A 24,017-nucleotide genomic window follows, 5' to 3' on the forward strand; every position below is an offset into this window, starting at 1 on the left:
TACTAGAGAAGCCCCTTAGACCTCTTAGTGAAAGTAATTAGAAATAATAAGTATTTAACTTTATACTCCTATAGAAATCCTATTATATATTTACTAAACTTTAACTAATATTACTATTATTTATTATTATTATTATTACTATTACTATTATTATTACTATTACTATTACTATTACTATTACTATTACTATTACTACTATTATTATTACTATTATTATTACTACTATTACTATTTTCCTTACTACTCTTATTATTACTCTTACTCTCTAAGCTCTTACTAGTAGTACTACTATTACTACCTTAACCTCTACTTCTAGAGGTACTATTAGAGTTATTATTACTATTTTCAGAAGATATATCTATATCCTTATTATTAACCTAATACTAATAGGCTATTACTAAATCCTTACTAACTTACTTATAAGTATTAAACTAAGGTATAAAACTACTATTAATAACCTTATAAATAAATATAAAAGTATAGTAATAAGTATTATAAAGTATATAATAACTATAGACTTTTAAGGGATCCTATATAGGAAGCTTAAATATATAATTATTACTTTTTAAAAGATATATTATTAGGACTTTACTAAAGTAGTTGAGGAACTTAGCCTAGTTAAAAATATAAGTCTTATTATATAAGTAGGCTAGAAGAATATTATTAATCTATAGTATAATCTCCTTAACTAATACCTTATCCTTAGTTTATTAAACTACTTATAAATAATATATTAAATAAGTAAAAAGAAAAAACTAACTATAAAGTAAAACTTATATTAAGTATAACCTATAAGTATACTTAAGTATATAAAATAGTAGTTTCCTCTATATTTATAGTAAGTAGCTAGTTATTATAGTTCTTAGAACTAAGTTTAAAGTTAATAAGGTTTACTAACTACTTATAGAGATATTAGAGAAACTTAATACCTTACTCTATAGTTATAAAGATATAAAAGATCTTATACTAATAGTACTACTTAGTAGTAATAATATAAGTATAATACTTAATCTAGTTCTAATAGAAATAAATAGTAGTAATAAGATAGGCTAAGATCTAAAAGAGAGAAGAGTTAGCTTATACCTTCTCTAAATAATTACTAAATTTACCCTATAATACTTAATACTATAAAGATAGTATAACTTATATATATAGTTACTATCCTTTTAGTAAGTATAAATAACCTAAGTATTCTTAAAGAGCTATAGTATATAACTAATATAAAGCTTACTACTACTTACTTAATTATATTAATAGTTACTATTACTAAGCTTTTCTTTATTAAGGCTATACTCTTTAAGAAATTAATAAATTAAGTTTTTAGTATTTATAATATTAATTATAAAAGTATTAGAGGATAAAAGAAAGTTTAATAGATATATTATAAAGGTTTAAGGAAAGATTTATAAAAATATAAAAGGTATTATAGATAGATATAATATACTAAAGAAGAAAAAAAATTAACCCTAAAAGTAGAAAAAAGCTATTATTTTATAGATAGCTAAGAGGCCTTATTAAATAATTATAGAGGTAGCTATAACTTTAGATAATAAGGGATAGTAGTTATTCACTATAGTAGGTATTATATATAAAAAAGTAAGAGTAGTAAATTAATAGTAATAAGTATTATCTAACCTATTTAATAGCCTTATAATAAGCCTATTAAGAAGGGGGATAATAGGATAAAAAATAAAATTATTATAAAGATATTATATAAGAGAAGGTTTACTAAATAAAGGGTAAGATACTAAAGATAAAACTTATAATTTAAAGATAGCTACTCTTCTTTAAAGAAATAATAAAATTCTTTTAGAATATCTCTAAATAGAAAGTATAAAAAGGGCTTAAAAAAAAAAGAAAAGCCTTAATAGATAGAACTATAGTCTAGCTACTATAGCTATAGCCCTAAAAGCTCTATTATCTTTAAGTAAATATATAGTAAATAAGTACCTTACTAAATAATAAAGATAATAGTATTAGGTTTAATAAATATTACTTAGATAAAAGGAAGGACTCTAGTAGAAAACTAACTATAATACTTAGATATATAGTAAAGACTACTATATTTAGAAGGGGGATAATTATAAAGGACTAGATACCTAACTAGAGAACTTAAGGATAGCTTAGCTAGTAGAGGCTAAATAGATAGGAAGGTCTATAGGTCTAAAGTATAGAACTCTCTATAGTAAGGATTTAGTAAGTACTTACTAAAGACTAAAAAGGAAGGAACTTAGAAGAAGTAAATAAAAGTAGTATAGTAATACTATACCTACTTTTTAGGTACTTCTTTTATTAGTTTAACCTAACTATAGCCTATAGCCTCTAAATACCTTTATACTATTTAAATAAACCCCTCTATTAGAGTAATACTAATTTAAAACTCTATTAAGATACTTTTATAACTAAATACTACTTTATAAACTTTATAGTAGAATAATAACTTTATTAAACCTCTTCTTATTAAGTTTAGTAATATTAGTAAGCTATTATATTAATAGAGGTAATAGAGTAACTTATTATTAACTAGTAAGTTAAAGTAGAAGTTAACCTAAGATACTTATTAAGTAATTTAAGCTATATATAGATATAAGTTAGGAGTTAAGTATATTAATAACTATAATAGTATTATTAGTAATTATTATATATCTTAACCTTTTATTTTAATAAGGCTACTATTATATCTTTAGATTAATAAAATATACTTTATAACTTAAGTAGAAGCTATAGTTAAAAGATTAGTAACTATTAATAAAGCTTTAGAAGAGATTATTATAAATATAACCTTATATTATAATAGATACTTTATTAAGACTAAATTTAAATTATAAAATAAGATTATATTAAAGTTAAGAAGTAGTAGAAGTAGTAGAAGTAGTAGAAGTAGTACTAATAAGTTTAATTTACTCCCTCACTTAAATATTATAAACTAAGTGAATATCTTATTATTACTACTATATTATAACTATATACTATTAAATTTTCCCTTTTATAACTATACTTCTATTTAGTTATTATTATTAATATTATTACTAATAAGGCTACTATTAATACTACTATAAGCTAAGAAGTAGGATTTATTAATTTTATCCTCCTTATTATTTATTCCTTAAATTAAGTTTATATTATAACTTCTTTATAAATATCTATAGTATTTATAGAGAATAGAAGAGATAGGAGATAATAAATAGGATATTAATCTTAATATTACTCTTAATATTATCCTATAAGCTTATTTTTAATTTAAATCTCTCTAAAAAGTATTAATAGATTAGTTTAAAAAGAATAATATCCCTATAAGTATTATAGAGGTAATTAGAGGCTAAATTAAGTAGTTCTTATTTAAGTAGTATATTATAGATTTAATAGTAGAAGATAGTTTATACTTATTACCTTATATTATTAAAAACTAACTAATTTTTAAGTAGAAAATATAATACTTCCTATTAGTATTACTAAATAAGATCCTCTTACTAAAATAACTAATTATATTTACTCTCCTACTATATCTTTTACCTAATTACTTAATAATAATAATAATAGTAAGCTTTAATAAGTAAAATAAGGTTTTTTCCTACTTCTTTATAATAACATAAAGATCTTAATTTTAATAACTAGTAGTAATTTATCTAATAAATAGGATATACTTCTAATATTATAGCTAAAGAGAAATATATTATAATTAAGGTATTATAAGGCTAACTAACTATTAAGATTAAATTATTTTTTTTATATTAATATTATATTATTTTAAGTAAAAAAGGCCCTTAATAGTATTAAAGTTAAATATAACTATAACTATAAAATTAACTTTATAGTAAGCTCTCCTCTCTACTAATATCTTTAACTATTTTAATATAAATACTATAGTAATAAAAGTAATTTAAGATAGTATTAGTATTACTAGCTACTTTAAGGGTATAGTTATAAAGGAAATTAGTAAAGAAAGCGTCTATTACTTTAAGTTATTTAAATTATATAAATTACTTCTATAAGTAACTTTTAAGGTTCCTAAAAAACACCTTAATAAGGTTAAAGTCTAATAAGTATATAGGTAAATATAGTAATTTAATATTATATTATTAGTAAGCTTCCTCTAATAATCTCTTATTATATTATGCTATATTATTTATAATTAATACTAACTTTAGGCTAAGAAATACCTCTATCTTTAATAGTATAAAGTTCTTAATTTAAAATAAGAAGCTATTAGTATTTATATATCTAAGATAAATAATATAATTAAGAAGACTATTAATAGTAAAAGCTAATAAGATATAGTATTATATACCTCTTTTTAGAATACTTTACTTTAATAGCCTTATACCTTTTAATACTTAGTTTATATATTTAGTACTACTTTAATAATTAATACTACTCTTATTAATAAAAATAAATATATTAGTAGTATAATTATAAATTAATATAATATATACCTCTTATATAGTTTAGTTTTATTACTAAGTAATATACTAAATCTTCTTCTTCTTCTACTAAATCTTTTTAAAGTAATAAGAGATTACTAATATAGATATAGATAAATTAAACTCTTCTATAAGAAAAGCTTAAATTTTATTAAAGTAGTAGTTAATTTTATTATATAAGAATTTAAAGATTACCTCCTTATAGATTAATAATATCTTATAATACTTAGAACTTATTAATTAATATAGTTTTAGTATATCTCTAGATACCTCCTATTATTAATAATAGATCTAAACTATTATAATATTATACTTAATAAACTTTATAATTACTTTATTATTAAAGTAGTAGATAAGTAGTAACTCCTTTAATTAAGTTTATTACTTACTACTTAATAGCTTTAGTATTATCTACTCTATAATATTAATATAATTTTAATTAAATATAGTACTAATAAGGAGGATAGATAGTAAGAGGGCTATATTATATATACTTTATATTCCTAGATAGGTTTAGTAATAAGATCTCTAGTATTAATATAGTTAAAATACTCTACTATTAGAAGATAGAATATAGTTATATAAGTATTATACTATAAAAAGAGGTTTATTAATAATACTAATAGTTAATTTATACTTAGATTTTATAATAATATATATTAATTTACTAATAATATTAATAGAATAAATAATAATAATATTATAAGTCTTAAATTAATATATTTAGTAATAGTTTTACTTACTTTAGTACCTTAAGATATATACTTAAGAGGAGTTAACTTTATAAGGATAAGTAGAGTATTAGCTTATAAATTCTAGTAAAAGAAAGCTCTTCTAAAACTATTAATAATTAATTTATATAATAATTTATAATAATTAGTATTAATTAATACGTTTTTAGCGTTAGTATATACGAATGGGTAAAAGTGGCGTGGAGGGGTAATAAATCGCGCACTGACAGGGGTTTTGGGTAAGGCAAATGTAAATGAGTGCGCCTCTTTCTTTTATCTCTAGATATAGCAATTGGCATTGGCAGTCAGGGCTTGGGTGAGTCCGACGGAACGGAAGCATGGTGGGCAGGCGAAGTGGGGTGCTTCCGAGGTGGCGGGTGATCCTGGCCGGGAAAGCCGGCAGTGAGGGACGGCAACGGCAGATCGGAGCCCGACCGGCCGACACTTTGGCGGATGACCCGAAGTTTGGAGATTTCACGTTTTGGCAAATAGGGTGCTACATTTGACATATCAAAAGTGCTTGCTCATTATCAGTTGGAAGTTCACGATCGGGCGCAACCACATACAAGCGACAAATCGGCCAAGTCTTCTTCATCAACAATCATGCTCAAGCCCCAGGCCAACTCCACCAGAGAGCTGGTGTCTCTCGATGGCATCTGGAACTTTGCCATCGCTGACTCGGTCGACATTGAAACGGATGCACCCTGGGCCAAAACGATTCCATCTACATTGCAGGTGCCAGTCCCAGCCAGCTACAATGACATCTTCGTGGACGAGAAAATTCGCAGTCATGTTGGCTGGGTCTACTACCAGCGCCAAGTCACGGTCCCCCGGAGCTGGGCCGCACAACGTTACCTCCTACGTTTCGACGCTGCGACACACCACGGCCGCGTTTATGTCGATGAGAAGCTAGTCGCTGATCATCCAGGAGGATACACCCCCTTCGAGGCGGACATCACCGACGTCGTCAAACCAGGCCAGAAGTTCCGGCTCACCGTGGCTGTGAGCAACGAACTTACTTGGGAAACGATACCGCCCGGGCGGATTGAGACGCTTGCCAATGGAAAGCGAAAGCAGCATTATCAGCATGACTTCTTCAACTATGCCGGGCTTGCGAGATCGGTGTATCTATATTCAGTGCCTCAAAACCGCATTCAAGACATCACTGTCGTAACAGAGATTGGCGATAACAGCCAAGGAGTCGTCAACTTTGAGATTGAAACGACGCATCCTGTCACAAACGACGTTGTTGAGATTCTGGTCTTTGACGAACAAGGGTCTCTTGTGGCGTCTGCAAACACTTCCAAAGGCCGGATCGAAATTGAGTCGGCTCATCTTTGGCAACCCGGGGCTGCCTACCTCTACCAACTGCATGCCAGAATTCTCTCCGTGCCTGGATCAGCCGATGTGCTAGATACCTATGAGCTCTCCTTCGGTATTCGAACAATCAAAGTCGAAGGCAACCGCTTCCTCATCAACGGCAACCCCTTCTACTTCACCGGCTTCGGTAAACACGAGGACAGCCCGATCCGCGGAAAGGGCTTCGATCCAGCCTACATGATCCACGACTTCAACCTCATGTCCTGGATGGGCGCCAACTCCTTCCGCACATCTCACTACCCGTACGCCGAAGAGGTCCTGGACTACGCCGACCGCCACGGCATCGTGGTCATCAACGAGACGGCCGCAGTGGGTCTGAACCTTGGCATTATCGCGGGCATGTTCGGCCTCAAGCCGCCGCCGACCTTCTGCCCGGAAGCGTGCAGCGACAAAACGCAGGCCGCACACGAGCAGGCGCTCAGAGAGCTGGTGGCGCGCGACAAGAACCACCCGTCCGTGGTGATGTGGACCGTCACAAACGAGCCGGCCTCCGCCGAGCCTGGCGCGCGCGAGTACCTGGAGCCGCTCGTGTCGTTGACCCGCAAGCTGGACCCGACGCGGCCGGTGTGCTTTGCGAACATGGGCTTTGCCACGTTTGAGAAGGACCGCGTGACGGACCTATTCGATGTTATTTGCTTGAACCGCTACTACGGGTGGTATTCGCAGACTGGGGATCTGGAAGCGGCGGAGAAGGTGCTGGAGGATGATCTCTTGGGATGGCAGGGAAAATACGGGAAACCTATTATCATGACGGAGTACGGCGCGGAGGCACTGTCTGGACTGCATTCCGTGACCGACTTGCCGTGGAGTGAGGAGTACCAAGCTAGGTTCTTGGAAATGTTCCATCGCGTGTTTGACCGGGTTGATAGCGTGGTAGGTGAGCATGTCTGGAATTTTGCGGATTTCCATACAACATCTGGTATCCATCGCGTAGACGGAAACAAAAAGGGAGTCTTCACGCGGGACAGGAAACCTAAGAGCTCGGTTCATGTCTTGAAGAAGAGATGGACAGAAATGCCAAAGAAGGCTCTCTCTTGAGACTTGCTCCATTAGTAGGACCATCGAATTAAGCATGCATTTCAACAGGCCACATGGGTTTTAAGGGTTTTTAATCTCTTTTTTAAGGTTATTAGAGTGTACACTGGTATCCATACAACCCCCAATAACATTACAATGGCCAGCACTTGATCGAATCATCCGAGTCCGGCACACAGCGCCCTTTTCATCTCGTGAGTTTCTCATGATCGACAATGTCTCCTCCCCTTCATCCAATCATGTAGTGTTGATGGGCTTTCACACCCAAACACCCATGCCTTCCCGGTAATTAAATCGATTATGCGGTGGAGGCCTCGAAATCGAGGGCGGTGGAGGCGTTGCCAGCCTCATCCTCGTCCTGCTTGATGTTGTTGTCGAGCTTCTTCTGCTCGGTGGCCATCTTGTCGGCGACGTCCTCGCCCTGGGCCTGCTGAGCCTGCAGCTTCAGCATGGTGGCGGTGAGCTTGAGGACCTTGTTCTTGATCTTGCCGCGCTGTTCATTGTACAGTTAGTGACGTCCTTGGTTGCTGGCAGAGATGGCTAAAGGTCTTACCTGGAGAGCATCGGCCTCCTCGCCGGTGGCGGCCTCAATGGCAGGGTTGAAGGCCTCCTTCTCGGCGTCGTTGGCGATCTGGTTGACGCTGTTGAGGAAGTCCAGATCGGCCTTGCTGACGGTGCTCAGGTCGGTGGGGAGACCGGAGAGCTTGTCGAGAGCCTCCTGCTTGGCGGTACCGGCGGTGCCGCCGCTGATGGAGAGGTCGTTGAAGGTCTGGGTGGAGAAGACGTTGTTCTGGCGGGCGGCCAGGGGAGCGGCGGCGGCGAAGGCAGCGAAGCCGACAGCGACGAGAGAGAACTTCATTTTGAAAGGTTGGAAAGGGGTTTTGGTGACTTTGAAAAAGTTGTCGAAAGTTAAGAGACGAAAAAGAGGGACACGGACCCAGAAGAATGAATGATCAAGTGCGTTAGGAAGAGATTGAAGACAGCACAGCTGTTTTGAAGAGAAGAAGAAAACAAACAAGGTTGTAATGATTGTAGAGCGTGATGAGGAAAGGAAAGAAGAAGCGGTTTAGAGGAAGATCGAGCTGATCTTTATAGATTCGTTCTTCAGACGATCGTCTTGTCCGTTCACACTTACGTGCCTGATTAAGCTGCATGGTTACATTGGATCATTGGATGTTTGCCTCCCATCTTTCCCACTTTTGGCAGGCCCCCTCGTTCTCGTGATGGGGAGACAACCGAGCAAGTGCTTCCATCCGGCCCCTCTCCCCTTGGATCTGATGTGCCCCAGCTGTCGCAGTCGCCATGGTTGTAGCGGCCGCTGAACGCGCACCATTCAGACAATAGACTCAAGATGGGATGGCAGGGTTCGGAAGGGCGGTTGAGACGTCAAGGTCGCGAACATGGCATCTCAGAGGCTGCAGGTCAGCCCGCCAGCCTCGAAGGAGGTTCCAGAGTTCGTGACGCATGGGTGCGATGAAGCTGCCAAGATGTTGCGGCTGCCTCTGCTAGGCCTGATCGGGAAGCTAACTGACGACCGGATCTGGCGTGCGCGACAGGGATGCCCTGCCTGGGCGCCTGTCGTTACAACTTTGAGGCTCGTGAGGCTCCGTGGAGTTGTGTTAAGGTGCAAAAGGGGTCTCTGAGTGGCTGCCATGAACGACAGGAGGAGAAAGATTGGGCCCGGGGTTGAGACGGAGGCGCTGCTACGAGAAACTGGGGCCTTTTGGAGGGACGGTCTTGGCGATAAGCCAAGCCAAGTCGGCCTCGAGCTCCGACACTTAGCGGTATTGTTCCATCCCAGGGTTCCGGGTCTCCTAATCTGATCCGGCTGTAGTACCCAATGGGAAATGCACTCGGAGACCGTCAATAACAAAGAAGAGTTCCGGAAGTCGACTGTTGGTTGATTGAGTTGGCGGGAAGGCTCCGAGCTTCCCCACCACCAGGGGGGTTTCACGACCCTTGCCTCATACTGCCAAGCTTAACCTTCAGACGCTGTGGAGGACAATATTGGGACGGCATCAGCTTCGTCCGTGCCCACATCTGTCATGCCCATTCTTTTTTTCTTCTTTCCTCGTCACAAGAGCCTCGGAGACGTCGGTCTGGCGCGGTTGGCTTAGCACCGGCTTTCGTCACCGCCTAGATGATGCGAAGATGCGAGTTGAAGTGGGCTCTCTACCCTGTGTCGGTGATCCCACGGAGATCCCAAACACGGCGACCGAAAGACGAGATTCTTTGGGCCTGCTGATGCGCGTTTGGCTGGGCAGAATATTCTTACATTTCGTCCCATCTTGCGCCAATGTTGCGAAACTTTCTTTGACGTCAGCTCTGACAACTTGTCACCTGAATCAACTGACACTCAGGTGAACACCTCATCCGGTCGGCAACCGCGCACGGCATAAGCCCAATCTTAGATGTTTGGACGGGAACACGTCCTCCCGAGCACGGTGAACGAGTCGCCGATGACGAAGACTGTCATTCGAAGACGCCCGCAGGTCCGGCCAGTAAGAGGAACAAGGGTGTCTCTGGCGATTCAGGAACCAACCTCGCATTTGCCCCCAACATACTTTCGGGAAGCCAGGAGACTAAGAAAACAAGGTAGACGCGCTAGGTGCTTAACTGTCGCTAGTGCAGCCTGAGCCTACCGTAAATACTGGATCCCCTGCGCTGGCCTACTTCTCCGGTCCTTTTGCGTACTTTTCCCACCACCTCCAACGGCCCAAATGCCTGTCAAAACCCGCCCAGGGGCCGAGGGACACTGAAACGGCTCGTCGCCCCCTCGAAGGTTAAGCGCTGCGGGGTGGCATATTTTTGGGGCCAGGCGGGTTGTCATATGTGTGTCATTATTGTTTGAATCGTGCGAATCCCTGATGTGGGCGCAGAGAAAGAGAATATCCCTAGGGCATACATACATACATACTCTCGTTCAATATACAAACTCATAGTCTGGTCGTCGTACTCGCTTCTGAAACCATGCCTATATCGACCACCAAAAGTCATCCGCAGACGCAACATGAACCGGATATATCCTCCAAAGAGGCGACAGACTCGTGACCCCAGGCCAGAGGACGGAAATGATCAGGGACGGATGTCCATCAATAACAGCGAGCTGTTATCTGCATGGTCATCCCATTCCCCCGTCGCTTTTTCTGCCCATGATCATCTCATCAACTGAGAAAACTCTTTCGCAACCTTTTTCTTCTCTTGATGGCCATTTCTCACTGATCTTTGCGCGTTACTTTTACCCCTCATTACAAGTAGATGGTCACGGCGACGCCGACAACCAACGCAACACCAGCCATGATCGTTGGTAGCCCAGCGAAATTGCTGTTGGCGCCAGAACAACCATCATCGCCATTGTTGTGGTTGGTCTTGGGCTTCGTCGCGCTATTGGTGCCGCCGTCAACATCGCCCGTCGTCGCGCGCTTGCACACGCCATTGGCTGTTGACGTCGCCGCCGATGCAGGCGTTGTCGACGTCGACGATGTCTTGCTCTTCGCGCTGTTCAGTTTATCGTTACCGGCGATGATAGTGATCGCCGTCGACCACGAGGCAGACTCGGAGCTCGAGAGAACTGTCTCGGCGGCAGCGGCGTTGTTAGCGCCACCAACAGAGCATCTCGCCGTCGAGCCTCGCGTGCAGTCGAATGTTTCAGATCTTTTCAGGTATGTTAGTCCTTGCTGCCTTGAGAAGCCCGCTGCTGCCTAGAACGGAGTTGGCGGTGTACTACCTGAACCCGATCTTCATGGTGCTGTTGCCGTAGGTCAGCGTCACGCCGCTGAACTGCGAGCACGACGCCGCTGATCGAAAGTTTGACGTGCATGCCAACAGGAACTCGGTCGATGACGGAGCCGCCGTGATGACGGACGCGTAAATGTTTTCGCCGGCGCGTGTGGAGCGCGGCGGCAGCCACACGGTCGACTTCTCCGTCTTTGTCGACGACTGGGCTGCGACCGGGCTGACGAAGCCAACGGCGGCGGCAAGGAGTACAAGTTGTTGCAGAAACATCATTTCGTACAGCCACAGCAGTTTCAGTTTCTTTATCTTTTGCGTTGGACGTTCCGACATTCACAGCTTGGGACGTGCTACCAGACGATGATGCCGTTATATCTTATGCTTATCTCTAGGTCCTTTGGCATTAGATGAGCGCCCGGGACAGTAGCGTTTTCGGTCCTCTGCCCTCTCTGAATGTCCTCCCGCCCGGGGCGGAATGGAGGCCTCGTGCTCCGCCCCGATCTGTCAAACGGCGAGGAAGTTGATTGGCGCTGTTCATCCAGGCAGGCACGGTTGGTTGGCTCTATGCAGTTAGTGATGATGCAGTAAGAAAAGTCGCGTGGAAGACCGAACATTCTGGGCTGTGTTGCCGCCCGGTGTTGGTGTTGTTGGAAGACTGCAGTGGTGTTGGCGCTCTGCAGTAGGTGCAGCATGTTGGTCCAACACGCTGAACAAACACAAAAACAGGCTGCATGCCAAGGAATTCCCCTCTGTAATTCTGAGGTTGGAGCAATCTCGCCAAAGCTGCGCCACGAGAGACTATTGGCCAGGGGGCCAGAAATGACTCTCCGCGTCACATTTCAGCGAGCTGTGCCGCTCATAGGCTACCGGGATCAAATGTTGAAGAAAACTCTGGTGATGGCGGTGAAACTGGTGTCAGACGTTGGGCCCTTCCTTTGAGCACACCATACGGATAGCCGTAACGGTGGTCTGTCCGGATCCTCGGTGCATAAGCCCGGCGACTTCGGCGGCCCACGGGGACCGTCCGCCGCGGCGGGGCCACCGTCCCGGCCCCGAGGAAATCGGTGCTTGGTCCCGCTCATGGGCTACACTAGAGTAGAGCGTGCTTCCATCTCTGCAATCGGTTCGTTCGGGAGTGTCAAGCATGGGTGAATGCGGCCAACGGAAGGGCCCGTTGCAATTTGAAATTGACAGGCCAGACACGTTGCAGCTACAGCAAACCCCCATACATTTGTCAGGACAAGATTGCTACACCACCTTGCCGTGTCCACACCGGGGTGGTATGCTCCCACCCACATTGGCACCAACACGAATTTTGCGTGTTTGCGCGTCAAAAAAGGGAGCACCGCCAGTGACGGAATGTCGGCTCGCGCCACCCACTGGGACCAACATGCGGCGAGCAGCCTTGGGAAAAACTGGCAGGCGTGAGGAGGCGAGTGGGCTATGCCCCATCAGATAGATGAGGCATAACCAATCAGGGCTGCAGGTCGCGTGACATTTCTCTTGTTGGGCCCGAAGCGCTTAGCAGTGGAGAGGCTCGGCGCGTCCCGTCCTCCCGACTCATGATGAAAGCTTGCCTCTCCGTCGCATTTGCCCGCTCTCCTCTAGAAGCTCCACCGCTGCCCCAACTTCGTCAAACCACTCTTCTTCCCCGGGGCCCTGGGCTCTTTACTTTTTTTCGTACTGTTTTCTGGCTAGTCTCAAACTCGCGACGAGAGCATGTCCTCCTCTGCCGTCAATCAGAGACACCACTCGCCACATCACGCTACTGCAAATAACTCACCCGCCGACGACGAGGGCATCGGCGACGATGACGACTACCTCCTCTTCAGCGCGGAGCCGGATGGGTGGAAGTCTATGACTTCGTCAATAAAGAACCATGTTCATTACGGAGGCAGACGGTACGAATATTCCCATTCGGCGCACGTTCAGACTTCACCGCCTGTTGCCTGGAGTCTTCGAGCTGATGGAAGCCAACAGATATCACCGCTACAGAGATGGGAAATACCCCTTTCCGAACGACATGGTCGAGCAGGGAAGAGAATATCTGAAGCATGAGATGATTACGCGTGTGACCGAGGGTCGACGGTTCCATGCGCCGATCGGGAGCCACCCGCAAAAGATTCTCGATTTAGGCACCGGCGTAGGTAAGTGAGAGCAAAACGGGTGAAGTGTTTGCGACATGAGCTGACATTCAATATCACTGCAGGCATCTGGGCGATTGAAGGTAATAAGAGTCTTCATTGATGTTCTGTCGCATCTTGGGACTAATTTTGTCCAATCTAGTCGCCGACACATATCCTGGGGCGCAGGTCGTCGCCGTAGATTTGTCTCCAATACAACCAGATATGTAAGTAATATCTGGCCAATACTTGTATGAGGACAGCCACTCACACTTTTTAGGATTCCAGGAAATGTGGACTTTTTAATAGACGACATTGGAGACGAGTGGGTAGATCCTGTGAGTACCTAACGTTGACGAGAGTTAACCAATATCATGTCGCGAGCCTTCTCTCATGTCATGTTTCATCAGATAAGCAACGACTTCGATTTTATTCATGCGCGAGACTTCCTTCCCTATATAGCCGATGCTTCAATGATACTGGATAAGGCGTACAAGTGAGTTTACCCAATCACTTCATCACCCCCACATCTAACAATAGTCATCAGTCACTTAAAGCCAGGGGGCTGGATAGAAACCCAAGACTTTAATTCCGTCTTGTCATGTGATGATGGCACAATGCCGGACGAATTTCCGGTCACCGAATTCTGGGCACATTTGCAGACGGCCCAGCAGCGAGCTGCATGTGACCTTCGAATAGCAGCAAGAACGGGAGAACTCTTGCACCAAGCTGGGTTTATAAATGTGCAGTGCAGGACGTACAGGATACCAATCGGCCCCTGGGCTCACGACAACGAATTGCAGGAGCACGTGGGAAGGCAAATGCGTCAGGTGTGCGCAGATTTTCTGGGAGCAGCAGGCGTGAAACCGTTCTCAAGCTTGGGAATGACGGAGACTCAGATCCAGGGGTTCCTGGCACAAGTGAGAGAGGCATTGAATGATGATAGCGTGCATACATACATGGTGTTTTGTTCTTGGGTTGGGCAAAAGGCGGCATAGCGATGGAATATTCACTTATCGATATCAATATCACGGGCACTTCCGTTCGGTCTTCCACATCATGAGTGTTCATTTTTAGGTTCAAACATTGAAAATGACCAAAATCTTGATAATCGCAATTGTAAAGCTGGAGGATAACCGGATCCTTTCGTTGTATTTATCTTCATGCTGGAAATACCCTCATTTGCTCTTTAGATAGGTATGCAGAGAAGAGGTCATGATCTCCGCAAAAAAAGGGGTATTTGACTCTTGCGGAGCTAATGTCTTGAAGTCATACACAGCCTTACAGGGCTCAGCTTTTCAGAACACCATCTTCAAGGTCCATTCACAAACACAGAATATGTCCTCTATTCTGCTGAATGGTGCTTGGATTAGCTGAGCTGATACCTGTGGAATTTGGTGTCCGCCACCAAAAGGCCCATCTATAACCCATTCTGGCCTCATTTTTCTTCCATACCGACAATATATCAACAAGTTCCAGAGGCGGCGCGTTCGATTAGTTGATCGAAGACGGCAGCTTTACTTTCTCAGCTTCGTTCTCCGACATCAGAAAAGCCTCAACATACGTGACTGATTTTCCATCATATGGTTCTCCGTGGTGTGGCATTGCATAGGAGACCATGGACCGTTTCAGGGAAGCGTCGAAGAATGCAGACTCGACCCATGTTGACGGAGGCTAAGACTAGGAGGTGCTTTCAGCCGCCCCCTTAGAAAGCCACAGCTTTCAACACCGAAATCCAGAGACTCGCCGAGAAACCTGCTTTATTTGCGTGGTCATGTTTAAGGTTATTCGGGTCGCTCCGCTAGATTGGTGGAACCATTAGCATGTGTCAATCATCGTGGCATCGGGCTTCGCAGGGCTGAAAGCTAGACGCATTTTTGATTCCTCTTGGACGCGTAGGTAGCTGGACTTGAAGTCTCCGAAATGAAGGTAAACCGACCCTTTGGGACTGATTTGATCCAACTATGAATCCTCAGCTAGCCCTTGACCAGGATGTTTCGGGGGCAGCGCGACGCATGTCGATTCAGCCGTAAGGCTCGAGCATTCTGTCGTGTTGCTCAATGTCCCCATCCCTGGCCGAGCAAAATCGGCCAAAAGATCACGGCCAGAGAGTGCTTCCGTGGATAAGCTATTTAAAGGGAGATCATCTCACCCTTATTTCTCCCTTCATCAATCCATCTACACGCAGGCTTTCGGCTTACTCGCTCACGTATCAACTTACAGTTCTTTACATCTTGACATTCATCCATTCTTTTGCACCATCATGAAGACCTTTACGGTCATCGTAGCCTTACTTGGCACTCCCTCGCTTGTGTCCGCGGTCATTTGCAACAACAACTGCGGTCGCGCCGTCGCTGGAACAGCCCGGCAGAGCCCTCCCTTTGCAGCCCGACAGTCTTTGTGTGAGGCTTTCGTATCCACCACAGTCACCGTCACTCCCGGGTACGTCTCGTCGTTCAGCCCCCGCTACAACACTTGATTCTGCGTTCTTATGACACACGCTAATGTCAAGTAAAGGTCTGTGACTGTCACTGCGAACCCAGTTGCTCGCAGAAATGTTCACGCGCCCCGGCAGGCAGCTCCCGTCATCACCGGCGCCGTCCCCGCCTACGCGAGCGCTTGCGCCGATGCATCCGCGTATTGGTCGGCTTGTCAGTGTTTCTCTGGCGTCTTGCCTACCACCGTCACTGTCACGGCGGCGACTCCGATTGTTACAGTCACCCGCAGTGCTCAGAGCTCCTCGGCTGTTGTCAGCTCTTCGGTTGTAGAGAGCTCTTCGGTGGCCGAGAGCTCCTCGTCTTTTGTCACCATCACTCAAGTATCTTCGTCGACTCGGACATCCACAATCACATCAGCGTCGTCTGTAGAGTCGTCTGTGGAGACTTCCTCTACCGAGGTATCGTCTACTGAGGCATCGACTGCCGAGACGACATCCACAGAGGCCTCCCCTACGTCCACAGACACGTCGAGTAGCACAGGATTTTCAACCATCGAGACCACATCTTCCAGTTCCGCTACGCCTGTCGAGTCCTCGTCCTCTACTACTCCATCCGCCGACAGCACTACGGTCAGCACCGGCAGCACCTGCACTCCTACTCCCATCTTGCCCAGTCCCACCTCTCTGATCTCTGATGGCGACGATGTTTTCTCAAGCGCCTTACTGCCCTTCCCCATTGGCGTTTTCGGATCTTATGAGACGACCGTCTATGTCAGCAGCAACGGGTTTCTCTCGCTTTACGCGGGCTCTACGGCTTACAACAACCAGCCACTTCCAAGTGCCTTCAGTGGACTCCCGGACGTTTCCATTTTGCCATTCTGGGATGACCTGTACGTCCAGTCTCCGAGCCAAGTCGTCCAATACCAGATCTTTGGTTCAAACACCGGCAGCCGCAACGTTACCTTCGAGTGGGTAACCGAGCACTACGCCGAGCCGAGTCAATTCTACCACTTCACCGTCACCTTTGAGGAGGCCCAGCCTGGCATTGTCACGTACCGTTACTACACCACGTACGACAAGGGTGAGAGTGCGACTGTCGGTGTTCAAAACTTGCGGGACGGTAACAACTTCTCCGTTCAAGTTGGTTACAACTCGCTGGGGTCTGTCCCGGACAGAACATTCCTTCGCCTGGACACCACTGGTGCGGGGACTTTCACCACAGGAGCATTTGAGACCACTGAATGCTAAGCCAAACATGCACCTGAGGAGGGCTTTTCCCTTGATTCTTCTTTTGGGGAGCGTCGATGAATCTCATTGTCAGAAACCATGCTTAAACTGTCAAGAGCCCGGCCAAAGCAATGCGTTCGACATATGTGGGTTATTCGACCACGTAGGGTTCCAACTATTGTCACGTTACTCAATCAGAGAACCAAAATAGCACGTTATCCTGAGTTCTGCTCGCAACCGGTGAATTGAAGATGTCAGAACATGTAAACCTGGTGATAGAAGCGGAGCAATATCAGACCGCGATAGACCGCGAGGGCGGGCATCAACTCCGACACGACCATGGAACCTACGTCGGCCAATACGCACATAACCTTGGCGAAGAGGGGAAGTTGCGCTGTCGAGCGGACGTGTTGCCCAATCGACGTTCAGGTTGAAAACAACTTGCATGAAACCCCTTCTCATTGGTCTTAAACGCCAACCCTGGCTTTAATGGTGCAGGCAGATTGTTTTGTGTTTGGGCAGGTCTTACGCCGTTCCAACGGCGGGTTTGTCAGTCGATGCGTTGGTTGAGAAACCGCCATGCTCAAAAGAACTGTCTTCCCAATTGCTGATCTCTGGCTTGCTTCTCTCTTTCTCATTCACATTGACTGCTCCAGCAAAGAAGTGGTGTAATCTTTCAAATTCAGAACTGTAAAGTTACGCCTCAAGCATGGGAATCACCTACGAACCTTCGCCCGCGCAAAACCAGGCGTCTGCGGCTGATCTCCCTACTTCCGAGATAGGGACAACCCCGGCGCCAAATGAACTTTCGACACTTGAGCCAGCACCGCTCGAGGTTGATGATGCCGTCGTAAGTGCATCCCCACACTGGATGCTGTCAACCAAAATTCTTATGGCTACAGGATGACGACGGCTCTTCTATCGACGAGCAAATGCAAGCGCGCTTGGTTAATATAAATAATTTCTTTCGCTGATCGTCTCAGTACCACATACACAAAATCGCTTCCATCGAGCATCGTTGACTACCCAGTTGACTATGGACGAAGATATCATGCTTTTCGCCGGGGAGGTGAGTATCGGTTGAGAGACATGGTCACTGCGCGAGTTCCTAGCCCCAGAGTAGCCTACGTACTTCCGAACGATGATGTAGGTTATCATTGCAATAAGGAATCGCACACTCCTGATGATTACAGTTGGAGATGGAGCGCTTGCAGGTGACCCATGCCATGGCAGTGAAGGCAATTGGAAACCGACTCTTTCTAGCCCCGCTTGAGAAAGACAAGATTCAGAGAATACTTGACATTGGTACTGGGATTGGTATTTGTGAGTGTTGACCTCTGTTTTCAAGCGAATTGATAGCAATAGGTTAACTCGACCAATCATTGTCGATGACCATTTCGCTTGTGATGGAGGCGCTAATATGTCGATAGCCATGCTGTATACGGACAGAAGCCGGAAGATCAGTTGGAAGAGTCAGACGAAGAGTAAGAATACACAGGCATCGGTCTTTCTGGAACTCTCAAACCTTCCTGTACCTACAACACGCCTAGAGGCTATAACGTGACGATGTCATAGTGCGTGAAGCATTGTTCATCATGAGTGAAAGACTGCAGATCAAACCACAGAGGACGTGTGACGATGCCAAGGTATCCTCAAGCCCGCACGTCTGCTAAAGGTACCCATTTGCCTGAATATACGGAGGGTAAGGTAGTCTGTCGACCCAATAATGTATAGGCAATCAAGACTTCATTTCTTTCGATCGGGCGGTGTTTGACCTAAGACCATATGAACAGCTCTTAAGATACTCTATTCGAAGTGGAAATAGTAGAAAATTTCAGATTCGCCGATGATGGGTGTTCTGAGGGTGGGTTCAATACTGCACAGCATGTATTGGACAAACCGACTACTGCATGGATGATGGCACTCCGCTAACCGAGGTGTGTCCACCTGGAAGGGGAAGGCCTCGCTAATAGCGTGGGCGTCTTGTAAGGTCGAGGTTGTTGAGGCGTGCGCCAGACACCTCATCATAAATGCACCGCACCATTCTCCACAACCGAGTCAGACTGGCCGCCACGCAACATCACTTTACTTCAAAAGGACATCCAATGAAGGCACAATTCCAGTAGCTGTCTGGTGACTGTGCTTTGTTGCAAACGTCTACTTCGGCTTGCGACATGAAAAGGGTAGCAAAACAGCAAAACATATCGACGAAGACAAGATTCGAACTTGCGCGGCCGAAGCCAATTGATATCGGTGGTAATTCGAGTCAATCCCATTCACCACTCTGGCACTTCGCCGTGCTTACCATCGATCTTATCGCAGAATAATACTCCTGGGCTGTTGTGAGCCGCGTGTAACCGAAGGGTCCATCTTGGTCCACCCTAGATTGGATGGCCGCACAACAACGTGACAATCTCTCGGAGCGACGCACACACGTAGGTAATCATGAGTTAAATGAACCTAATTCAAGTTCAGTACGCGGTCCTATGGCTCTGTTTTGGCGGATTTCAGATGGCATGCATCTCTGTTAGGTTGTCTGTCGTTTTTGTGTTCTTTTTTGCGTGTTACATTCGAACCCCCCGCATCGGAGACTTCAGCGCATTTTGGAAGCATATTTCAGGGCAATGTCCTTTTCTAATGGCGCAGTATGTGCGTGCTTGTTTCCTTACCTACTTATTGACTGCCTGGTTGACTCACGCGATGCACCCGTAATCGGATTGTTTGACCGCTCCAGCTGAGCATGAAGCTGCCCGGCACTAAACTTTCCAAAATGGCTGCAGTACCCGCGGTCCAAACCAAAAGCAGCAGCTACTTGCGCCGATGTTGAATTCGTACGTGGACAAAGAAGCGCATTGTCCACGTTATCACAACATCAAACTCCATTCAACTTCGCCCACCCCTTCCCTTGATCAAGGTTGTCCTCTTCGGAATTGAAGCCGAGACAAGCACCTGACTTTCCCCAGACCGCCGCCTTTTCCAACGGCCTGTCACTACCGCCCAAGATGCCGCTGAAAATGCGCCCCGCAACAACCGCGGACGGGCCGGCCCTAACCGCCGTCTATCTGTCCGCTTTCAGCGACAACCCCGTCGCCGCAACATGCTTTCCAGCAAGCTCGCAGGAGTGTCACGACTTTCTCCTCAAAGCCTTCGCTGATGAAGCGACAGACCCGCGATGTAGCGTGTTCGTCGTCACGGACTCTGATAACGTGGAAGACCCGGATCTCGTCATTGCCTGGGCGAAATGGGTGCACCCGGCTAAGGACGGCGAAGTGAATGTGGAGCCGCCGCCGCCGCAAGACGTTTGGCCACAGGAGGGCAACCCGGACTTTGCAAACGAGTTCTTCGGCGGTATTGGAAGGAAGCATGCGGCTATCCTTGGTGATGTGAGGCACTGGTATCTCGAACTCATTGTTTGCCGCAAAGAACACCAAGGGAAGGGTGCGGCGACGCCGTTGCTGCGATGGGGATGTGAAAAGGCCGATGAAGGGGGCTCGATAGCGTTTCTGGAGTCTATGTCCAAGGCGAAGGCGGTCTATGAGAAGTACGGGTTCGAGCCGGTGGACTACATGGAGTTCAGGACGCCCAGCGGAGTGCTTGTCACCCAGGACTTTATGCTGAGGAAAGGAAGGGCGGTGGAAGATTATGAACGGGTCATCGCGAACATAAGAAGCCTCAAGTAGGCACTACACTCCTCAGAGCTTTGCAGTCCGGGCCGTTTCCACACACGCGTGTAATCCGCATATCCTCAGCTAAAACAATTGTCTTATATTTCCTGTGTACTCCCTTTCGTCGTTGCCATCGTCGTCGTTCATCGTTGTTATCATTATCTCTACCCCTTTCGTTTTCTCTACTACTGTCGTCGTTAGAGAAGTACTAGGTACGCTATCATTGCACTTGTAGAGGACAATGTCCGGCCAGCAAATCTCATTCCCCATCAATAAACTGATTGGGTAGATCCTAACTGTACTCTCAAGCTTTTGTGACGGACAAGTAATACACCTCATTATTTGAATACCAATTCGAGGTGCCCGGCCCAAGTCTCACGCATAACGCCTCTCCTTTTCCTGCCAGCTCAACGGCATGGCCTCTCCGACTGTTCCGAATGCGACGTAACCAGTTTCTTCCGTAGGCCTGATATCGCCAACGCAAACACGCAGGCTTTTCGTCCTTTTGACCTGACTAATCCCGTCTTCCAGTGAGCTCTGTTGAGCCAGATTAACATGTGGACTGTCCCTTAGAAAAAATGTAGCTCGGTCGAGGACATCGGGACCCCGCCTGAGACAGCCAAAGACGCTAGCCGCGACACCTGAAGCTAGCATAACGGCCGAGGCAATGAACAATATTGAAATCCAAAGCCCGTTAACCCGCATCACTAATTGATCTGGCGTTTTTGTACCCGTAACGTTTTGAACGATGGTGTTCTCAACTCCTAAAAGCATCCTGTGCGTCTGAAAGTTGAAGTTCCCCGAAATATTCAGGGACGCCACCGAAGAAAGCCAGAAGGTGTTGAGAAGCTGAGAAAGTCTTTGCGAGAATACCGCATCCCCGACTTCGTAGATATCCGTTCCATTCCAATTGCCGATACCTGGAGCGGAAAAGGGGGCATTCGGATGGGTGAAGTAGGTCTCTAATGGTGAAGGGAATGGTTTGTTCATTCCCGCGCCCTTGGCCTCCCATGGTGTTTGAGTAATCCGGATGAACGTTTCCATGAATGCGTTGAAAACCCCCAACGGAACGTATTTATCTGTTCCTTCCCCTGCAATGCCATCCAATACCGTCCTCACTGTCATATTCTCCGGCTTCTCAATTCGTCTAATGCGTCGAGCACCACAAAGAGACCCCTGACAAGCTACATCAACTTCAGCATGCATCGTTGTAAGAACACACGTAGCATTGGTGACTGTTTCATTCGGATAATACCAAGCCTCGAGAATGAGATCCATGGGGGTTTTGCTGAACATCGTGCGAGCTTCGGCAGACCTGATCATGAGAACCCTGCCAGTGTTGTATATCCCAGTTTTATACATGTAGTTGTACCAGCTTTTGAAGTCCACTGCTTGTACGCGATGTAAGGAGCAGTGGGCGGTCATATATGAAGTGTTGATGGCGAAAGAATAGTTCTGCCCCTGAGAGAACCCGCCCTTTGTTGCAACAGGAATGCCCATAATTGCAGACCAAATCGTATCAGAACCATTGGGACTTGTGCTGTACCAGCCATCGGCATCAGCTGTCGTTGTCTGTGGATAGTGTTCAAGCATTGGAATCTTGACGTTCCCGAACGCATCTCGGGGGCCTGTTTTGACCTCCTCGGGACTAGATAAAGCTGAGATAAAGGTCCCTTGGATTGAGGGCATGAGACTGGACCCAGACGAGCCCAAAGGACCTGAATGTGGAAAGACGGACATGAACTCGAGGTATTCGAATGGTTGTGACTCTGATATCTGTGAAGGGATCATGCCCATTATACGAAGAGCCGCCTGGCCTCCTAGAGGCGACATCGCCCAGAGAGCGACGAGAAACGGCATTAGGATGTTCGCACGCCGTAAAGATAAAGGTGTCGTTACCGCACTAAAAACGGAGCGGCAGCTAAGGAGGTATTCTAGACTCAGTACCGTGACGCCTCGCTCCATCTTCCAGCCGGCTGCAGCCTTCAGCAGATTCGCAGCAACAGCGGCAAATGCGATAGGAAAGATTGTTGGGCTATATGTGGCGGCCATGAGTAAGGCTGGAACCGGGTCCTCGTTGATCGGCCGGCCGTTATTCTGCAGAGCCATCATTCCGTAAATGATGAAACATATCGAAGGCATTATGAGGAGGGCGTCAAGAAGGAATTGATGGACGGTGCTGGCAGAGTCTCTTCTCCTAAGACCACGTGCATCCTCAGCATCCGCGATTTGAGTCCTCTTGTCGGAGCTGTCTTTGCTTATGAGGCTCCCGGTTGGGTCGTTCTGATGGTCATCCAATATAGACGGGGCGGTATCGGTCCCTTGTCTGTTGAGGCTTGATTCTCTAGGTAAATCAGAGTCTTGTGAGAGATAAGCCATGACGCCAAGTCTTCAATGAACGACAGGTATACTGGGGCTCAGCGCTTGACGAGCGGGAGAGTCGACCGTTGGTCATATGGTAGGTGAAAGAATTGGAAGCTTTGGCGAAAAGGGAGCTTGAGGTGTCAGTTTTGAGAAAGCGCTTGACTTGAAAAAGAGGGGTACTCTCGGCGAGGAATGTTCTCTGCGCTAAAATCGCAGATAGGCTGTGTCGCATGCTGCCTGATTGTCTCATAGGAAGGGTGTATTTCTGCCTTGTGCGCATATGCAGCCCAGGCTTGGCAGCTGAGTCTTTGGTATGCACAGCATGTGCTTCGAAACGCGAAAGGCGTATTTATAAATATGCTGAGAAACCCATTGGGTAGCTGTGCTGAAGTAAGGCAGTCTTCGCATGAGCGCCGTTAATACTAGCAAATGAGGGCGCACCAACGCGTGGTGAGACCTATTTCTGTTGTATTACAACAATATTTTACCATAAAAAGGTACACTTTCCTTCACATCTTTTGGCTCTCGATTTCATGCGAACACCAGTCTTGTTAATTCTGTGACGCATCTAATGCCCAAGTGAACATATATGCTCACCACCATACTAAAGACAAGTCCAAGGATTCGGCTTCAGCTCCTGCAAGCCGGTGCGATACATAGCTGAAAGTCACGACAGGGTCTTCGAGGGCTCCAGAGGCTGCTTGGAAGAACGCAATTTTAAGCAGACTGCACAGCTTTGACTCCCTCGAATCAGTCCATCATCATTCGATTGCATTCATACAACAGGTCACTCGAGCGGGAGGAAGTACTGGTCATATTTCATAGCTCGGCGCAGTAGGAAGTTCTCTATAGCGCTCTTCTCTAACGAAATGGTTCTGTAAATGCTGAGAGTCAACGCCCTG

At 45.1% G+C, this 24,017-nt stretch overlaps 6 protein-coding genes and 1 pseudogene across 7 annotated transcripts; 4 read left to right on the top strand and 3 right to left on the bottom strand.

Annotated features, from left to right (window-relative positions):
* Positions 1-5,755: 5,755 nt before the first annotated feature.
* On the top strand, positions 5,756-7,570 carry GCG54_00000720 (Beta-glucuronidase; the record flags this gene model as incomplete). The annotated part of the gene is made up of 1 exon (XM_045400854.1): positions 5,756-7,570. One exon carries the CDS (start codon positions 5,756-5,758, stop codon positions 7,568-7,570), a length of 1,815 nt encoding a protein of 604 aa, XP_045263527.1.
* A 295-nt stretch (positions 7,571-7,865) lies between these two features.
* Positions 7,866-8,426, bottom strand: GCG54_00000721 (uncharacterized protein; the record flags this gene model as incomplete). The annotated part of the gene is made up of 2 exons (XM_045400855.1): positions 7,866-8,060; positions 8,121-8,426. 2 exons carry the CDS (start codon positions 8,424-8,426, stop codon positions 7,866-7,868), a joined length of 501 nt encoding a protein of 166 aa, XP_045263528.1.
* Positions 8,427-10,815: 2,389 nt separating this feature from the next.
* Positions 10,816-11,572, bottom strand: GCG54_00000722 (uncharacterized protein; the record flags this gene model as incomplete). Its single annotated transcript, XM_045400856.1, has 2 exons — positions 10,816-11,221; positions 11,295-11,572. The coding sequence occupies 2 exons, from the start codon at positions 11,570-11,572 to the stop codon at positions 10,816-10,818; spliced, it is 684 nt and encodes a 227-aa protein (XP_045263529.1).
* Positions 11,573-13,018: 1,446 nt separating this feature from the next.
* On the top strand, positions 13,019-14,420 carry GCG54_00000723 (Secondary metabolism regulator laeA; the record flags this gene model as incomplete). The annotated part of the gene is made up of 6 exons (XM_045400857.1): positions 13,019-13,200; positions 13,232-13,446; positions 13,586-13,649; positions 13,703-13,760; positions 13,833-13,918; positions 13,970-14,420. The coding sequence occupies 6 exons, from the start codon at positions 13,019-13,021 to the stop codon at positions 14,418-14,420; spliced, it is 1,056 nt and encodes a 351-aa protein (XP_045263530.1).
* Positions 14,421-17,795: 3,375 nt separating this feature from the next.
* GCG54_00000724 lies at positions 17,796-18,420 on the top strand (annotated as a pseudogene). The gene is made up of 3 exons: positions 17,796-18,033; positions 18,070-18,232; positions 18,280-18,420. Coding segments are annotated over exons 1-3 (542 nt in total).
* Positions 18,421-20,088: 1,668 nt separating this feature from the next.
* On the top strand, positions 20,089-20,766 carry GCG54_00000725 (uncharacterized protein; the record flags this gene model as incomplete). Its single annotated transcript, XM_045400858.1, has 1 exon — positions 20,089-20,766. The coding sequence occupies one exon, from the start codon at positions 20,089-20,091 to the stop codon at positions 20,764-20,766; it is 678 nt and encodes a 225-aa protein (XP_045263531.1).
* A 360-nt stretch (positions 20,767-21,126) lies between these two features.
* Positions 21,127-23,130, bottom strand: GCG54_00000726 (uncharacterized protein; the record flags this gene model as incomplete). The annotated part of the gene is made up of 1 exon (XM_045400859.1): positions 21,127-23,130. One exon carries the CDS (start codon positions 23,128-23,130, stop codon positions 21,127-21,129), a length of 2,004 nt encoding a protein of 667 aa, XP_045263532.1.
* Between the last annotated feature and the right edge of the window lie 887 nt (positions 23,131-24,017).

This window comes from Colletotrichum gloeosporioides, assembly GCF_011800055.1.
Source record: "Colletotrichum gloeosporioides strain Lc1 chromosome Unknown consensus_50, whole genome shotgun sequence".
NCBI lineage: Eukaryota > Fungi > Ascomycota > Sordariomycetes > Glomerellales > Glomerellaceae > Colletotrichum > Colletotrichum gloeosporioides.